Here is a 20205-nt window from a genome sequence, read left to right as displayed (position 1 = left end):
CATTAGCCGCTTTGCACGCAGCCTCATGTTAAGCAAGTTATGTAGTTTATATGTTCCTTGAGTTTCCCACTTCTGACATAAATACTAGTTTTGCTCCACAGTCCCCACTTCCCAGTAATCAAAACTCTTCACTTCTGAATCATATTTATTGTAGTATTTACAGATGAGAGCACTCGCTACACATACTGTACTATAAACTACATAGGGACATTTTGAAATGGGGCTTGGAATGAAACATTTCGACTGCTTGTCCTTATGCTGGCCTGAGAGTGACGCTGCAGCGCACGAGTCAAAATAACACACTCGGTCACAACATTAGGTACACTTCGACACGCGTTATTCCCAAAAGCAACCAAAACAAAATAATTCGGTTTAATTGACTGTGTCTGTTATTATCGTAACATGTAGTGTAGAACTTCTTAAAGATCCGCTTCCTTCCCTTGGATGAATAAGGTATCATAAATATTAAAAACATAATGCTGTACTTCTAATTCAACAACTCAGCATTACTATCTTCGTAAAGGCAGAATATTTGTTGCAGTGCTTGTATTAGATTTCATTAGATTGTGCACGTGTAATTTATAAAGTGCAACACATTTTAAAATGATAAATGAGAAACACTATAGTAAACGTACTTTGAGAGTAACAAAATAGCAAATCAATATTAATTTCCACCTTTAGTCTGAATTATTCACAGCATTTGATCAATTCAGTGCAAAATAAGTAGTGTTTTCCTCCCTTACACTCCTCATCACAATTGCTATTATAATCCCTATTATCGTGATCAATTATGTTTAAAAGAATAATATTTGATAGAGCAAGCCGAAGGGGGCACATTATGTGCAGAAAGTGCAGTTCTTCGAAAAGTAAAAAGACAAAACATGACAAGCGCAACTGAAACTAGCAACACAATAGAAAGACATGAAGCGAAATTAGCATGTGAAAGATATGACCTAGACGTTATGTGCTTTTTTAGCAAACATTTCATCATTTAAAACAAAGAGTGGCTGGCTCCTTCTGTGCAGCATGACAAATTGAAAGTCCCAATCCAAGAGCAAAATGTTAAATAAAAGTAAACATCACACATTTGCATCAGTTTATATGAGTTTGTAGCAGTCCAAATGTAATTATTCCTACAACAAAACCAGTGACAGAGTCAGAATAAATGAAATCACATGGCCATTTTCTAAAATGGACAGATTAGCACCATCTTGTCACTTCCCTTTTCCCTAATACCGTACTATTGTTCACACATTTGCACAGTGACACTCAACTGTGCAGCAGAAATAAACTAAAACATGTTGATGTGACCTTAACCAAACATAACCTTCAGTCCAAGCCATCCTACGACTCGATCCAGTTTGCACGACGAGTATATTATACTCTGTAATATATCATAAATCTTCTGAAGGACGTCGAGTGACAACGAGGTAAAAACACACTTTTCCTTTCATAGCTGCGTACTTGACACTTTGAAGCTTGACATCTGCCTGCAAAACTTTGACCAATCACTGATGGCACCATGATGGGCCCTTCTGTTGAGTGCTACTCGGTCCTCCTTCAGTGGGCAGACGATATTTGAGCTGCTCTGTCAAGTGTCAGGCAGACGTGAGCTGCAAACTCCCAGTGGATGCTTTCACTCCCGCAGCTGGGAGTCACTTCGTAGGAAAAGGAGGAGTGGAGGGACTTGATAAAATATTCACTAAAACCATCACAGAGGAGGACCAAAGGCTGGACTTTTGTCCAAAAGTGTATATAAGTTCCGTCATTGCCCTCTGGTGCTCCATGGCGCCTAAGATTCACTTTCAATCCTGTGAGCTGATGAGACAAAAAAAGAAGAAGTTTGGTTTCAGTATAAGTTTATGCATCCAAATGACAGCACATAAAGTATATAATATATACTTGCTCAGGGCTCAGGCAACGACCAATCACAGCTTACCTGTTTTGTGAAGCAGAGATGTGATTGGTTGTTACCTGAGAAACATTGATGTCATCTTCGGTCGACAGCAAGAGGCAAAATGGCCGCCATCTGAGATGGCTAAAAAATGGCTGGATTTTGCTTCATAACTCATATTCCACAAATGTAATATCTCTTTATTTATTTTGACTAAGGATGCACGATAATGCTATTAGCAATCGATACTGATAAACCAATAACTTAGAAAGTGTTGATGTTGATAAACGATAAGTAAGCCGATAATTGTTTGCAAAATTAACTTGAATACAAATATAATTTTTGATTCCTACTATAAGTGTAACATGTACAAATACCAGAGGTGGCAAATCCAGGTCCGGAAAGTAAAAACCCTGCCACCGTTTGGCTTTAGCACCAGGTGCTAGCTAGCTAGCTCCCAAGCTAGCTCCCATGGTGCGCATTTACCTGCTAGGGTGCTAGCTAGCTAGCATCAATGGCTAAAGCCAAACTGTGGCAAGGTTTTTACTATGTGGACCTGGATTTGCCACCTCTGACAAATACATGAAGCTGAATTTGATTGATTTCTGTGTTTGTAAAACAACCAGTAACTAACTCATTTTGAGTTTGCCTAACAAAACAGTCACGTTTTAAAAATGCAAAAAAACAAAAAAAAACAGTGAGGGTACCTTTTGGGGAGTGTTGTGGAATTTTCAGTAGTTAGGCGAGATGAATAAAACAGTCAGGAAAACAATTTGTCTTTTGGGTTTCTTTATATTTGAAGCTTCAAATATATACAAGGCTTACGAGCAGTCTACAAGAAGTGATCTGTCAGAGTGTGCGCAGTAAATTATCATGGGAAGATTTTAATGCCGCCTGGTTAGGTTTTGGGAGGAGAAAGGGAGGGTCAGCTAGACAGGAAAGCAAGCAGTCTGTTTCCGAGCAGGCTTATCGGGCAAGATTACTTCAATATTGCTTCATGTACAAGAAGTGAAAAGTTAAAGAAAATACAGGTGTCCACAATACGGTATAAACTTGTTATGTTAATACGTGTTAAATAGTTATTTTCTATAACAGGACAGTAAAGAAAGCCCACACTGGCGACTGCAATGTCGCTAGGGCTGTGTATTGCCATAATTGTGCTTATTTGAAAAGTATTGGGAAATTAAAACAGCATTTTTTTTTTTCATGTAACACATTCTATTTAGTTTTTAAACATAATATTGGACAATTGGTACATTAAGAAACATGTACCATGATAAGTTTAAATAATTAAATAAATGTTGATAGTATTGCTCTGTCTGTTTTTTTAACAAGACATAGCGTCCAATCACTGGTGAGCTATTTTTAGAACATTTTTAGAATTTTTAGCGCATTATGATGTCACAAATATACGACACTACCTTCGTAGAGGGGAGGGCTTGAGGAGTTGGGCACAACTTTAGCCACAACCACAACAGATGGACCAACGTGGCATGTCTATTACTTGTATTATCGAAGGATTTCTTTATCTGGTTTATCTGTATGACGTCAAATTGCCGATAATTATCAGCCACCGATATTATCGTGCATCCCTAATTATTACATTAATTTAAAATAAGTCACTTCATGACTGACTCCACAAAAACAAACAATTTCTCGGAATCAGCCATCTTTGTTGTTTACTTTCACCTCAAACGGTTTGAGGTCGGAACCGGGACAATCCGAGTGGGATAAATCCGACCTCCCACCTTCCACGAATGCAGCAGAAGAAGCAAAATTCCTCCATTTTTATCCATTTCTGAGGGCGGCCATTTTGCCACTTGCTGCCGACTAAAAACCACATCACAGTTGCTCAGGGCTCAGGTAACGGCCAATCACGGCTAAGCTTGCGAAAGTCACATGACCAGATTCATAGATGAACAAAGATACTTAATTACTTGTGGAAAATAGATCAACTTTTCCGGGTCATTGGATCATGTTTTCACAGCTTTTTGAGTCCATCCGTTTGGTATTGTCCACTCTGATTAATATCACTGTGTGGCTACTGAAAAGTGGCTATAGACAATTTAGACCAGTGACATTAGTGTGGTATGAGATTATCCAATCGACTGAATTGGTCTGGAAATAAGGATCGATTTCTTAGTACATACTAGAGGCAACAGGCAGAACAATTAAACGCTCCTCCACTAGATGGCAGAAGCCACATCAACCTGTTGCTAATTATACAACACAATAATAGCTTTGTGTTCAACTAAACAGGCCCACATTTTACACAGAGTAATTTGTGCATAAATGGAGACAAGCTGATCATTATTTCAGCATGGATGGATGAGTGAAGCAAAATGAAGTGCTTGGACGCTGCAGCCTACTCACATTGTTTGGGTATCCGGAGCGGCTCTGTGTCTGCGCAGATGACTTGATGCATGACTCCTCTGAACTGGTACAGCAACTTGAGGCTCTTCTCCTCTCCCACACAGGGGTCGTAGAAGCCTGGCAAGCCCGCCTGCGGCAAGGGAAGCGATTGATTTCGAAAAGGCGGCTATGCAATCACAATACACACACACACACACACACACCTTGGAAGTCTCAGTGAGGATGAGTTTGGAGTCCTTGACGAGGCACTGCAGCGGGACGGTGACGTCAATGACTTTGGCTTTCTCCTGCTTCTGGCTGGTGTCGGACACAAACTTTCCATACCAGGCATTCAGGATGATCAGCCCTGCGGTTATGAACAGTTCAAAGTAGGGCTGGGTTTAAAAAAATCGAATAGTCAATATCGAATAGATTTTCCTTTTCAAGTCCGATATCGAATTAAAACCATGAATTGATTATTTTACATACTGTATCACTTTCCCCCATAAATTCTTTAGAAAATAGAATTTTAAAGGCCACATTTTTTTTATATCTTACTTGGACTGTGAAATTACAATTTCAATTATTACACTCCACAATTACAATATTGGCATAATCGTAAACAAAAGTAAAAGATGAATACAAATTTTGTTGTTTAATTGTATATATTTGCACTTTTTTAATTTTAAAATACTAATTTAATAAATCTTGTTTGGGCAATAAGAAACTTGCATAATTATAGTGTTTCAATGAAATTGATTTTGTCTTAAAGGGATACTTGAATCATTGAGTCGTATTCAGCAGTAAAAAGTTAATATTTTGTCCAGAATGAACTTGATAACTCTGCAGTTTAAAAAGGTCATATTAAAGCTTTTTTTACATCATGCATGCTCCACCAATGCCCAGATGAGTACGAAGAGCCCTGACTGTGTGCGGACCCTGCACACTCCACAGTTTCTTTGGGCAGGGGCGGGGTTTTTCTTACCTCATTTGAAGTCATGTCTTCGTTTGTCAACTGGCTGTCGCTTTAAGACCGTGCACGTACTCGCACGCGCACCATGAACGAGCCTGACACAGATGTTGCAGTTACGCTTTGGGCCAAAGGTGGCAGTCGCGAGTAAAAAAGTGACAAAGTGCACAAAGATCCTTTAAAAACTGTTTTTTCCACTTGCTGTCGACTGAAGATGACATCACCTGTGCTGAGGAAGCAGGTAACGACCAATCATAGCTCACCTGTTTTCTGGGTTTGGTCAGCAAACTGAGGCATGATGGAAGTGGAAACATCTGTTTTTAGAGGTATTGTACATGAAAAGTAATGAAGTTATCAAATTCATTCTTGATAAAATATATTTTTTTACTCCTAAAAATGGCTCAAAGAGTCAAGTATCCCTTTAATATTTTTTTACGTTTGTTTTGCACCAAAAAAACAAATAATTGTCCTAATCTTGATTTTAATTATTACCAAATTAATTGTGATTAATATTTTCTTCATAAACGAGCAGCACTATATCGTAATGTTTTCTTAAAATGTACTGTTCACATCAATTTAAAAGTATTTTTCTTACATTTATGAAAGACCTGACATTATTGCTCGTTAAGACAATTTTCTAATTTATATTTACAATTATTTAATGGATGGATGAATTAGATTCTAAAAATATTTTCATCTCATCCTTGCTGATGTCAATGTTTGTGTAAGACTTATGTGATTATAAAACGCGTTACTTTTATTAATAAACCAAATCATTTGACCAGTTAGTGCCTCTGCAAAATTTACTTTGGAATTTAAATTTATGGAGTTTTTTATCATGTCCTTGACATTTAAGAAGAATAGATGTGCCACGATGAATCGATATCAGTTTGAATTGAAGTGAAGTGAATCGAATCGGACAAAAATCGAAATTGAATCGAACTGAACTCTTGTGAATCCAAATTGAATCGATTGAAGACGATAGAATGGAGACCCAGCCCTAGTTCAATGTGTCACTTGCTTTTTGGTCTCGACATGTATTCATCTGCAAGCACATCTGAAGGGTAAACACATTCAGCGAGTGTCTCCTCAAATAACCGCGTGCAACCTCTACGTAAATGTGACAGGAAATTAATTAGCACACTGAGGTCACCGTTTTGATTTATGGCAAAGTGTTCGAACGCAGATTTACACATTTAACCTCTGTAGACGCTGCAGCATGCAGATTGGCTTCACAGTACAGGATGATGGAAGTTTGAGTCCTGGAGCTACAGTATATATCATGCGGCTGACAGCCACCATGACAAATGTGTCTGATTTACACCTTGGGAGTCCTATTAAGTTTTGAACTTGTCTATAGGCGTAGAATGGTCATTTGTGTTTTACCCATTTTGGATTCTTCTGCTTCCATGATTCTCCTCACAGACTCCTGCATCAGCAGAACCTGAAGAGTGGAAGGGGCAGAAGTTTTCCTCCCAGTAGCGATGATCAACCATTCCATGTGAAAAGTGAAATTTGAGCGTGTGACTCACAGCGGACTCGGCCTCTTGCTTCTTTTTGGCGATGTCTGTTGCCGAGCTTTTCCTCTGCAGCTCCAGTTCTCTGGGAAGCACAGGGAGGGACATGCATTACTTACTAGGACTGACCGTGAAGGCTCGCTGCAATGCCCCCCCCCCCCTATTCTTTTACAAAGACAGCCCCCGTCACAGTGTGTCAGCAAATGAGGCAATAACAATGCCAAAAAGGAGGTTGCGAAAAATGAAGAAACCATTGTGGCAAGGCGGCTCATTTAAAATGTAGCGACTGCTGTCACGACCAAAACTGAAATACTCTCCGAATCCCCAAGTTGAGGCGGCATCTCACCAGGGCCAGTAAGTTGAGTAAACAAGAAAATTGGCATGACGGTGGAGTCGCTATCCTGCAATGATGTGCAATCTCCGTGTAATGCTGTCCATCTTGTTAGAACCGCTCGACTCCAGCTTTTTGCGTCACTATTTGAACTTCATTTTTTATATTGAAGGCGAATTGGGAATAAAAATGTGTTCATCTACTATCTTGCAGCTGCTGCGCTGATGCAAAAAAAAAGAAAAAATACCACAGAGGTTCAGCTCGCAATGATAAACTCTAATTTGGTCTGATTTTCCAATGCGAGGAGTGTCGAAAAGAAGGTTGCGTTATCTGTGTGCGCTACGCGAATAGCACTGAATTCACAACACGACACGGTAAACAGAGGACAACAATGAAGGACATCTGACTTTTTTTCTTTCTTTTATGTTTTTGTATTCTTATTTGTTGTGATCATTTGTGGGATGTGGTAGTATGACTATGCATTAATGCACGTCTCTATTTTTTTGTTTATTGTTTATTTTCCTTATAAAATGAATAACAACCATCAAAAATGGTTTGAATTTATTATAGACATGAAACTTGTTTTGCAGTAAACTAACTAACTAAATGAATGAATGAATGAATGAATGAATGAATGAATGAATGAATGAATGAATAAATAAATAAATAAATAAATAATTTTACATCGTGTCAGACATCTAATCATCCGCTTTTTATAACACGAGTCCTCATTAGGTTTGCAGGTGAGCTGGAGCCTAACCAAGACCGTCAAGGTGGTCACTAATTAACCGTTGGGGGACATATGGAAAAACAAACATTCACATGCGAACATGCAAGCTCCACAAAGAGAAGTCGGAGGCAAGATTTGAACCCAGACTCGACTCGACTATGAGGCTGATGTGCTAACCGCTATGTACTGTCGGACACATTTTTTTTTAATCCTACTAACTATTGCATGGAGTTTTACTGATGAAAAAGTAAAGGGGTGGAATTAAATGTAAGTTATTTTGGATGTGTAAAATTCATCATTTTATACATAATACATATATTTTAAAAACCAGTGTCGTTACACATGGCAATGACAGTAAAGATCTAATTAAAATTCCAAAACAAAAATATATCATGTCAGAAAAGTTCCAGGACTGGCCCCCAAAAGATATATATAATTCTCATGGCTTCTTCACCATCACAGCATGCCTGAGCATCTGACAGTGCCTGGCCGAGAAGAACACTGCAGTGCTGGAGAAACCTCCCTACTACCCAACCTGGCTTTGTGAGATTTTTTTTTCTTATTCATAAGCTTTAAGAAGTCATCAAGAGGACCAATTTTGTAGATGTGCACGGCATCAAGTCTGCCTTGATGAGGGAGCTGCCGAGGACCCTGGAAGAAACTTTCAAAGAGTGGCAGACAAGGCTGGGAAAATGCATCAAGACTCTAGAGCAGGGTTCAACTATTCCAGTCCTCGAGGTCCGGAGTCCTGTATTTTTTAGATATTTTTGCCTACCAACACACCTGATAAGATCAGGATCGTTATCAGGCATGCTGATGAGCTGATTATATGAATCAGGTGTGCTAGTGGGCGGAAACATCTTAAACCTACAGGACTCCGGACCTCGAGGACCGGAATTGGTGAACCCTGCTCTAGAGGGATGTCTTTGAAGGCGAAAACTTGTAGTTTGGATTTGAAATAAATCTTGAGTGACACCAGTCCTGGAACCTTTCTGACAAACCTCATACAGTATACAGTCATGTATATATATATATATATATATTTCAATCTTTAACTTTAATTCAACCAACATTTTTTAGTTAATAGAAAAGCAAAATAAGTACACATTTCAACAAACTGAAACGCATTGTGTAGCGTTAATTTCGTCACTGAAGACCAAACAAAAATAATTTCATCAACGCACATTTTTCACTAGACTAAAACTAGACTAGACTAGACTAAAACCCTTATTAATAAACATAAAACTGGGACTACATTAGTATGCATTTTCGTCGACTAATGAAGACGAGACAAAAATGTACTTCACTTAATAAAAAGTGGACTAAAATCTTTGAACATTTCAGTTCATGAACAAAAATGAGACAAAAATTACATGATTTTGTAAAATCTCGTCATGTGACAAACACCCTTTAAAATCTGCAGCTAGCGAGTGCAACACAACCACACAAACACTTGGGACAGACAGGAGGTGGATTCATGGTGAAAGGTTAAAAGAAAATATATATTATAACATAACATTAATCCAATGGCTATAACATTCCAACAATAATGTTAATCTGACCGCTAACTAATGCTGGCTAATTTACTAGCTCATAGCATGAAGCCTTAGCAGCCACTTGTTGATATACTGGAATTGTGTGTCAAGTTGTATTTCATCAAAGAGATGAGGACATTTTATGTGAAATAGTTTTAGATCTGAAATGTTCAACATTATCTGCTGACAAAAAAAAAAAAGTAAAATGATTGTCCTGACTAAAACTAGACTAAAAACGTTGACAGTTTTTGTTGACTAAAACTAGACGAATAAAATTGTTTTCTTGGACTAAAATAAAGACTAAAATGCTAGATTTCTTGTTGACTAAAAAGAGGAGTGAATAAAAACGGGATGAGGTCAACTAACTAAAAAACTTACAAACGTGATTGAAACTGGACTAAAACAGAGACTAAATTTAAAAATGGCGGATAAAATTAACACTCGAATTGGGTCAACTGCAAACACTTAAAGTAACAGAGACAACCTAATGGGCACTGTACTGAAAAAAGAATAAAACATGTACTGACTCTTCTTTCTGCGCTCGCGTGTAGGGGATGATGACCAGTTTGTGGACGGCCATGTAGACCAGCAGCGGCCCCACTGTGGCATAGAAGACAGCACTGGGAAGCAGCTGGTCTGTCAGATGGACTGGAAACAGGTACGTCTGACTGGCACGTGCCAACCTGCGAGAAAACACCCGTTAGATCGTCCCACAAGGCCCGCAGAAAAACGAGCCGTCAAATGGTGGGCCGGTCACTACTTGATCTTCAGCGTGACTCCCTGAGGGACGCCGACGCTGACAGTGGCTGACAGGACACTGTGGCGGCTGATCTTCCTCTCTGCTCCGTATTCCAGCACCGTGCCGAACCAGCCTGTCCTGGAGAAGGAGAGACCACACAGACGTCAATAGAGACCAAGAGGCCGCTACTGACGACAGCAGCATAGGCACAACGTGCAATGACTGCAAGAAAAAGGCTGGTTCTTTTCCGTAAATACTGTATAGTTCAAATCAATATCACAATTTTCGTGCTTAAGAAATGCAGTCCACATGTTTACATATCGTTGTCTCACGAAACGTGAAACATTGAAGAGATAAAGCCACAGATTTGTTTGCATTATAGTTGTAATCTGATTTACAAATTTATATTTATGCCACAATTGTAGAACTTTGTGAAGCTGTAGTGAACGCATAAAAGACTAAGTCAAAGTGTTTAGTACGTTAACAACTCCAATTAACTGTTATGTTAATTCATGGTTCATTTGCCATTATTTTAGAGTAAGGCAAACCTATAAAACCAAAACATTTATGTACAGTATAATAAATTTGATAGTTTATTGCAATACAGATTAAGTTATTGGTTGTGTTTGTTTAAAAAAAACAAAAAACGTGAAGAGGACCTTTAAAAAATTCAGCACATGAATTCGCAATTGCAACACTGAGGAATAAATCACAATTAGATTATTTTGAAATAATTAAACTGTTGAGATACCACTGCATAGTACTTCTTTTTACAAAGTGCAACCAATCATCCTCAAACTTGAAGAGGCTGAACTACTGCCACCGCCTTTCATAGAAGATCCCACATAATCACACAATTAACATTTTCAGATCTAATATTTGACCATCAATCATTTGCGCAAGCTGTGGGGCAGTGAAATCCCCCGATTCTTTCTTTGAATAAAATGATGTTTGATCATGAAATAAAGTGTAATTATTTAATCTGCTTTTGATACTGACATGGTGAGCGTTAAATTCATAAAATATTCAACAATCCTGATTTTTGATCACAGAGTCAAGTTGAGCTGTTAAATAGTTTGGCAGTCATGATCAAGACATGCAATGACATTGTTTAAGCACTGACATCACAAGAGAGTATCCCCCCCCCCCCCCCCGACAACTTTTCTTTGTAATAAATTATTTATAATTCTTTCAGTTAATTTAATCAACAATCAATTTTGCACAATCAACAGACATCTTTCTAGTCAACTACTAGATAACCATGCGCATTCCTACTACCGGTAGTTACAATAAAATTTGACCACTTATTGACGAACACTTACTTGACAGAACCTTTGACTTTGGTCTCGTCCTCATCTTGGAACTTGTACTGGTAGCTCATCATTAGGTAGGAGTGGAGAACACCCAGCTAGAGAGAAATATTGCATCTTAATTAGAGCACAAACAACATGCCTGGGCCACATCATTAAGTGCATGAGAGGGGGGAAAAAAATAGAGATACAATAATAATCCTCAGGCTAGATTCACATTTTTAATGAGCTTTCAAATTTTATGATGTAATAATATAAACACCTCTCCAGTGCAGTACCTCTTTGTCTCCATAATGATGAACGATCAAATATACTGCAGCTGTTAAATATAAAAGAGCATCGCAATAGGTTTGAAAATTGTGGAAAGCTTAATTAATTTCCATAGTTCAATTCAAAAAGTGAAGCTCATTACTTATTGTTAGTAATTCCCAACACGTAAAGTGGAATATTTCATTATTTTATTTTGCTGAATTTTTTTGACTATAGTTTACAGAAAACCATAAATTTACTATCTCAAGAAAAGAAAATATTAGGCACCGGTATTCAGCATTTTGACAAATATCGGCATCAGCCTTTTTGAAGAATCTTTCCGCCGATATTAGATCAATTTAGAATTGTGTTGTGGAATTTTCAGCAGTTAGGCGAGATGAATGAAACGGACTGCTTCAAATATACACAAGTCTAACAGAGCAGTCTACAAGATTGTGGTCTGTGAGAGAGTGCGCAGTAAGAATCACGAGAAGATTGTTACTGCTGCCTAGTTAGGAATTTAAGACAGGGCATGTTGGAATTACCTGTACAGCCAGGGTGAAGTGACTGCTCTTCGTGTCCCGCACCACACTTGTGGTCATGGCACTGGTGGGCCCCCAGCGCCACTGCAGATAACCCATCGTGTTTTGGTCCAGGTGGCGTGCTGTCATCAAAGAACAGCTGGGCCGTAAACCACGAGGGGAAAACTGCAAGCCGCACTGCGCTGTCAAGAAACTGAGCAGATGAATTGCATAGGGCAGATATAATCAGAAAAACAAAGTCCATGTACTACATATAATACGAGGATGATGGGCCATACCATCGCTGTGTTATATTGCGAAACACCTTTAATCCAATAAGAGGTCCCAATATGTCTCCTGCTCCAAACTCCACCTGCATGGATGAGTATATAATGTAGGATTACAAAGGGAGACAAAAATAATTAGGACTGCAAGCATACGGAGTTCCCTTATCAAACGCATGCGTCAAAGTGGTTTGTTTTGCTGTGGTTGGCGGCGGTCCCCTCGTGGACGTCTGGATCCTTGTTCATAGTGATAGGAAGAACAATTAAATGTCCTTCCATTAGATGTCAGAAGATACAATTAACGTGTATCCACCATTTTAAAACAACTGTTTTCTTAAGGTGGAACCCAGAGGCAGAAGGCACAATGAAAACAGCAGAGGCCCCAAAATGGAACCCTGTGGAACGCCATATGTTCCGTTATACATGTGAATTCATATTGCACATTTCTCATCCGACCACTTGACAGGGATTACAATCATAAAGAAATTACACGACGTACCATCACACCAGCAACAAGTGGACTACTGAGCGCACCAAATTCCCTGCAGCAGATAGGCCAAGCAATGCAGCCAATGATGGTCAAGTGGGGCGTATCATTACGAATAATTTGAGTCCGGTGAACCCATGGGGTTCGATCGAACCCAGGTTGAGAACCACTGCCCAAGAATTTGTCCAAAATGGAAACTTCAAACAAAAGTACCAAACTTCCTGTTCAATTTCAGGCATGGCTCCAACTTTTTCTACATCTTATAATGCTGAGCAAATTGTGTGTTGATTGGTGAAACTGAAATGATTTTTGGAGTGGGTGGCTACCATATGAACATTTTCAACAGGATAGACTCGCTTCCAGAAAATGAAGAGTCAGGCATGTTGAAGCCTGCCAAAAAAGATATTCATTTGTTGGAGGAATAACAACGCTGATTCCAAGGGGGCTTTTGCACACCTGATGCTCGCCCCGAACAATAGTGAGCACTTAATTAAGATTCATTCATTTATTGTGGTTGTACTATTACAGTGTTTCCCACCCTTTATTGAGCCAAGGCACATATTCTAAATTAGATAAATCTCATGGCACACTACCAAACAAAACTATCACAATTTACTCACAAATGTATGTACTTTGTGAGAAATCTGAGCCTGTTTAGTTCAACACAACGTTATGATTCTGTTGTATGAATGGCAACAAGGAAAGAGGACACACAGAGTAGATGTACCTTCTGCCATCTAGTGGAAGAGCATTTAATTATTCTCCCTGTCAGGATATGTCGATGACATAAATAGATTAACAAATATACATTACTAGTAAATCATTTTCGGACCAATAAAGTTATATTGAATAGCACACTGCCGTGTCATACTTGTTAAGAATCACCCGTCTGTGGCATGTTTGAGCCTCACCTCTCCCCAGCCTTTAGCAGACGTAACTCTCCGAACAGTCATGTTAATGTTGCCCCCTCCGTTGCCATTGTGTGTCGAGAGTGAGCCAGAGAGCACTGCTGTGTCAGAGTTCGTCAAAGGGGCCTAAAGAATAACGACAAAGCTGATCAAACAGAAAAGTCCAAAGTGTAACAAGCTGCCGAGTGATCTTTGCATACTTAGTGATTTTTTGTTTTGTTTACCTCGATGGACTGGGAAATGTGCATCTTGTTGATCTCAAGGTGAGGAAAACCTCCCCCTGGCGTCTCTTCAAAGTCCTCATCGTAACGGTCAAAGAGGTCGGTCGCGTCCACACCCACGCTGATAGTGCCCTATTGATGAATGAGTAAACGCTTGATTGAAGGAATGCAGAATAGAATACAATATAAGTAAAGTTAAACTGCACAATAATCCTCATAAGAACTAGGGCTCGATCGATATGGATTTTTTTTTGGGCTGATTCCGGTGATATCTGGCAGAAATAAATGGCAAAAAGCAATACATCGGCCGATTAATTAAAAAGATATATAACGATTTTTTTGGAGGGTCCCTCAACGCTTACAGCAAGAAAGATATGCATTACAGGCAGAACATTTGCCTGGTTTACAATACTTTGTATATTAGTATTTGTTTAACTTTACAACAGACAGAACAATTGGCACAAATCAACAGTTTTTTCCCCAAAAATATTTTTTCAGGGGCAATGTTTGAACGTCATTATCTTTGTCTTATGTTCCCATTAAAGTAGAATCACATTTCGCACCCCGATCTCATCAGAACTGTGCCTCCTTATCACAACGCTTCCCTGAGCAGGACGTCCTTTCTGAGAGGAAGACAGCCACATTTGACACAGGAAGGCCTGAGTCAGATGTCCTCACCACTAGGCCACCGTGCTGCCACCCCTGAATATCCAACCATCAATTTTTCTATAGCTATTGTCCTCATTGGGGTTATGGGAAGGCTGGCTGCTTTTGAGCACGAGATGTGGTACATCACATGACAAATCTACTCACCATTTGAATCACATTGCAAATATACAGTGAACATTTTCCTGTGGAACCTCTTGAGCTATTTGCTGAAAAGTCCAACTGTTTCCATGTGTGTCATTCTATAAGTGCTCTTAAATGCCACAAGATGGTGCCAAAGTGCCAAAAAGTAATTGGTGTCAAGGAAGTATGATGAAGTGATAAAAGCAAGTTACTGAGAGTCTTGTAAGAGTCATAAAAGCACTTTGAATGCTTTTTTTAAATTAAATAATTCGGAGCCCAACATTTTTAAGGGGAATGTAAGATGAGTTTAAAAGAAAACTCAGTATTGACAGATACTCAAAATCAAGTCACTCATTTGTGGATGCATAAAAAAGGTGATTGGGACATCTCTACTTTTTAGGCTTTCAACTGCAGAGGTTCCAATTCATGCAACAAATAAAACCTTAGGGTTCGTTCTTTGCTGCAGCTTCCTCTCTTCTCTTTCTCGTTGTAGACGTTCATACTCCTCACGAATTTCTGCCGGTGTTCTTTTTCGTTCCACCACCTAGACAAGCAAGCATATCAAAATATTGAAGATGATGACATAAAAACAAAACAAACAAAGAAAACACTTGAAGAAATAGAAACCCTACCTCCCAACCCTCAACTTCCAACCCTTTCTTCCCAAAGAGGTCGTAGATGGATCGAGCGTGAGGATCGCTTAACACTGGGGGAGGAAAAGGGAAAAAACTTGACGTGATGTACAGAATTATTTTTTTTTAAAGGTCAGTTTTGTTATTGTTTTATTATGAACTACGTTTAGAGATAGATAGAATAATCGAAAGCAAAATATTTCATCACGCGTCCTTACCTTCGAAGGCTTGGTGCACCTGGGTAAAAAGCTGTTCAGCCTGTATTTTCAGCTCAGGGTCGCGATGTTTGTCAGGATGGTAGAGCATGCATAGCCTTCTATACGACGCTTTCAGCTCCTCAAGTGTAGCCTGTGATCACAGGGTAAGAATAGTAAACTCCAACTACATTGAAACGTACAATATACAGTATTTGAGGACAAAAACAAATACAAAATCTACATTTGAGTCATTTTAATTTTCGGAATTTAGAAATCTAGGATAATTAAACTGGGAAGCAGAACATTCAATAGCAAATGTGGCATAAAGTGTGAGGTGAAGTACTTTACAAATATCGTGACTAAGGGGTACAGTTAAATACATTTTACGTAATTATAATCCTTTTTGGGCAGGTGTGGTAGTGAATTATGTACCCTGTGTCTTAATTGATTGCTTTTTTTTAATGGATTTTTCCTTCAGTATTTTTATTTCACATCTTTGTATTTATTCTTATCTAACATGCCTGAAATAAACTAAGGGTTATGAATGATAGCTTTTAGTCACTTTTTTAAGACAAGGCAAAGTGCACAGGAGAATCCATGCAATTTCAAAACAAATTAATTTACTCATTTGGTCTCCACCCAATCACTGGGCATTTATGATAAAGATCCATTAATACTCACATTCACAGGTATGGGCATTTTCGAGGATTTCTACATGTATTTTGGAATGTGAGTTGAACAAAGTTCTCACTGGAGAGCCTGAGCCGAAATTCGGATCCATAACCTCTCAACTGTGAGGCACACTTGGTAACCACCATTATGTTACCTCACTGTGCCGCGATGAGCTTTATATGCTTTCATAATTTTAAATACTACAATATGATCCTGGCTAAGTGGTCTACGTCCACCTCTGCTACTATAGGTGGCGCTATGCCGCAATTTAGTATATTCCCTGGTAATCAGGAAATAGTAAATAAGTTAGCTGAAGGTGCAAACTGCTACTGGACAACCAGGTATGGAAGCTCTATTTTCTCGGGGTTTGCATGTTTTCTCCATCCTTGCTTCTTTCCAGATACTCCAGCTTGCGCCCACATTCCAAAAAACATGTATAAGATTTCTGCACCCAAGTAAGACAAATATGTTATTACTAATGTAAAACTGTGCGCCATTACCCCACATCTAGTAAATAAAACGGCCAGATATTAACCAATATTATAATGTCACCTATGTAAAGCGGTTAGACAAGCACAGTTGTTCTACTAGTGCGTTAAATTATCTTACTACAAGTGCATAATGCTGGATATCAAAGATATCGAATAAATGCTCAAACGGATTTCCATGGACACAGTTACTTAGAAGTGCAGAATTAAGCTAAAATATGGTTCATTCGTGTCTCCGCAGCATCACCCGGTCTCAACCTCCTTCCTACTCGCTAGCTGGACGGCTTCATCGACCAGCGACCTAAGCAGCGACCTAAGCAGCGACTTAAGCACAACCGTCGCAGTAACGGACCTTCTAAAGCTCAAGGTCGATGTAAGACATATTCAAAATCCGTACCTCCTTCCTCACGTTGAGTAGCGAGTAGTAATCCTGGTTATTAAACTCAACATCATCGTCTAAGGACGCAGCCATGTTCGAGCTCGCTATAAGTCCCGCCCACACCTCTAGTGTACCGAAAGCTCATTGGCTAACACAATCGGAGCGCAAACTTTTTATGGCGCCATCTGCAGGTAGTGTAGGGAAACAATCCCGTCTTCAACCTTACCTCATGGTAAAATAGTTTACTTCACATTTCAAAGTTGAAGAATAAGCATAAATATTATAACAGAGGTGCCAAAAGTTGGCCTATTCGGTCCTGGGTTGCTTACCACATCTAGATGTAAATACCATGAAATTAAAGCTGGAATTCTGAACTTTTGACTAATGTTCATATTTTAATCTGCAACCCAAATGTCTTCAGTACAACAAAAACAAATGAATTGATCTTTAAATTACAATACTTTTCGAGGAGACTGTACTGGAATTTAATCAGTACTTCTATTTTTATTAAAGTATTTTATAACAGGTCAATATATTCTTCTGTTCACGCAAGTCTTTTTTGAACCTGGTCTTGTTCACTTTTCATCTACACACATTCTGCCGTCCAGACTTTTTGACAAGTGTAACACGTGAAACCAGGGAATTAATGTGTAAACGCCATGGAGGCATCATTTATTATGAGTCTTGCTGTAAATCATGTAAAATTGAGTTTTCCTGGGACTTACAAATTTCATTGAAATCCATCAGAAGAAAATATCCATCCATCCAACCATCCATTTTCTTAACTGCTTATTCCTCACAAGGGCCGTGGGGGTGCTGGAGCCTATCCCAGCTGGTAGGCGGGGTATACCCTGGCCTGAACTGGTCGTCAGCCACAGAATAATATTGTACATTTGAAATATTAATTTAATAACTGTTCACCGGCATTTTACATTTTGAATTGCTGCGTAAGCAGTTGCCAACTGTCAACCATGGGAACTATTTGCTGAACACCACACCTTGCGTGACAGTTCAGTTGGTTTTGGCTGTGCTGCTCGGTGTGCAACGGTCTAAAACACACACACAACTACTATCTACACTATAGAGGAACAGGTATAAGAACTAACATTAAATTAGCTATAACTATTTACATATGCAGCGAAGCACCGTGGAAAAGTCTTTATTTTTCTCATGATTGGATTTGAATTTCAAATTAGCTGTGTTACTACCACCTATACTGGAAGTGTGGAACATAGATTTATAATGTAAAGCAATTTAATTTTAATTAAATGAATGTTGGACCACAGCTCGTGGTCTATATTATTATTATTATTATTATTATTATTATTATTATTATTATTATTATTATTATTATTATTATTATTATTATTAGATTATATTCGTTAGCTTTCAACTGACTTAGGTTCATTGCTTTTGTAATTCACAGATTTATGATGATTTTTAAGAATCTGAATATATTAATCCATCCATCCATCCATTTTCAACATGGCTTATTTTATTCGGTCGGGGGCATGGGGAACCGGAGCTTATTCAAGCTTACTTCAGACCAAAGGCAAAATTCAAAATTTCATTATTTGATAAAGATGTAAATACTTAAAAATAAACTATGCCATGATATATTTTTCTGAGTACATCATCGTTATCCAATTACCATATATAAGCAGTATATTATTGCTCAATGTCTTAGGGTAGTCAATTTTTAATAAGGACCTTTTTGCGCAGCTTGTCAGTGTCATATTGCCTCAAGTATTGATGAGATGTATTTATTCATGTAATGCTTTAGGGTCTTCATCGTTTTTATTAGTGCACTGAATCCCTAAAAACTGCACAAATTCATCTCTACAAGATTAAAGAGATGCTAATTTCATTCAAACTTTTTGGAATCTCAGACATGACTAATTGATTATATGTGACACACAATTTATTATACTTCCATAAAGACAAAATAAATGAATGTGCTGTGATGAGGTATGATTTAGCAATTCATTTATATTACACCAGCACAAATGACTTTCTGTACATGTTATAGTAGCATGATAGAAGGTTATGATTGTCACATTCCTGCTTAAACTATTCCTACAGTATAATCATATATCCACGTGTCTCTTTGTTTCCCAAAGTTAAGGTGCATATAAGCCTGTAATGTAGTGGAGTGAGTGTTGTCCTTTCCAAACTCAAGACAAAAGCACAGACTGGCAGCAGGTCTGTACTTTTATGCTTTGAGTTGAATCAGATCACTTATTATTATTATTATTATTGCAAAAGTTTCTGTACCTCAACTCAGGTCTGCGTAAATTATCAGTCATCTGAGTCATAGAGGCAAATGGACTTGTCTTGTTTTTAGAGGGGGAAAAAATCAACGACTCACAAGAAAGGCCAATTTGCCTCGATTTTGCCGTGTGAGACTATTAAACAAATAGTCAATGAAAGTCGTGTGGTCTTTACAAACTTTGTACCAATCAATCTCCTGCTGCTTTTCATCACGTTTCCAGCTGACGGATGCTGCTATAATGCGCATGCGCACGGCCTGTGCAGCCAGGCGCGTGCGGAGCTGTCCTTTCAGCACCAAAGACAGCGGCCTCCTGCCCACGCTCATCTGCAAAGTCTCTCCTCTCTCGTGGCTTTCCTTTCTCCCCTTCGTTTCAATTCACTTTGAAACAGCGAGAACGCGGCCGCAGCTTGTGTGCGAGCGACAAAGCGATGAAGCAACGCTTGAGGAGGAAGAGGAGGCTGTCAAGGTTGTCCTAGAATGCAGACGTGGTGAAGTGACGTGATAGGGGCGGCAGGGAAGAGAGGGTCGCGCGCGTGAACGTCAGTGGGCGGGGCCTGCGGGAAGCGCCTCCGTCGCGGATCCCCTCTGTCAATCACCGGCGCTTTCGCCAATCGCCTGGCCGGACGCGGCGCGCTCGCCCGCCCATCGCCATCGAGTCAACTTCTCGGGACCGCCCCCTCCTTGAGTTGTCCTCTCCGAGTGTGCACGCGCGTGCTCACCCCCCCACC

At 39.1% G+C, this 20205-nt stretch overlaps 1 protein-coding gene across 2 annotated transcripts; it reads right to left on the bottom strand.

Annotated features, from left to right (window-relative positions):
* Positions 1-127: 127 nt before the first annotated feature.
* Positions 128-17317, bottom strand: LOC144057116 (dnaJ homolog subfamily C member 11-like). Of its 2 annotated transcripts, XM_077574382.1 has the most exons (16): positions 17224-17317; positions 15688-15817; positions 15470-15543; positions 15280-15381; positions 14052-14180; positions 13831-13953; positions 12448-12521; positions 12173-12362; positions 11391-11476; positions 10090-10206; positions 9857-10012; positions 6749-6818; positions 6603-6660; positions 4471-4613; positions 4268-4397; positions 128-1818 (listed from the first exon to the last, which is right to left on the bottom strand). In XM_077574382.1, exons 1-16 carry the CDS (start codon positions 17296-17298, stop codon positions 1793-1795), a joined length of 1683 nt encoding a protein of 560 aa, XP_077430508.1. In that variant the 5' UTR covers positions 17299-17317; the 3' UTR covers positions 128-1792. The 2 variants fall into 2 exon arrangements, with proteins under 2 accessions (XP_077430508.1, XP_077430509.1); XM_077574383.1 differs by lacking the exons at positions 128-1818; positions 4268-4397; positions 4471-4613 and adding an exon at positions 4671-5504.
* Between the last annotated feature and the right edge of the window lie 2888 nt (positions 17318-20205).

This window comes from Vanacampus margaritifer, chromosome 8 (assembly GCF_051991255.1).
Source record: "Vanacampus margaritifer isolate UIUO_Vmar chromosome 8, RoL_Vmar_1.0, whole genome shotgun sequence".
In the NCBI taxonomy this organism is placed as follows: domain Eukaryota; kingdom Metazoa; phylum Chordata; class Actinopteri; order Syngnathiformes; family Syngnathidae; genus Vanacampus; species Vanacampus margaritifer.
This window is presented reverse-complemented; position numbering and strand designations above follow the sequence as displayed.

What these genes read in the sequence shown, in the direction of transcription:
- LOC144057116 (XM_077574382.1), bottom strand. Translation starts at nt 17,298, where the DNA reads ATGGCTGCGTCCTTAGACGATGATGTTGAGTTTAATAACCAGGATTAC. An exon ending in GGTGCACCAAGCCTTCGAAG is followed by an intron (nt 15,544 to 15,687) that starts GTAAGGACGCGT and finishes TTCCTCCCCCAG; the next exon opens with TGTTAAGCGATCCTCACGCT. An exon ending in AGCAAAGAACGAACCCTAAG is followed by an intron (nt 14,181 to 15,279) that starts GTTTTATTTGTT and finishes ATTCATCAATAG; the next exon opens with GGCACTATCAGCGTGGGTGT.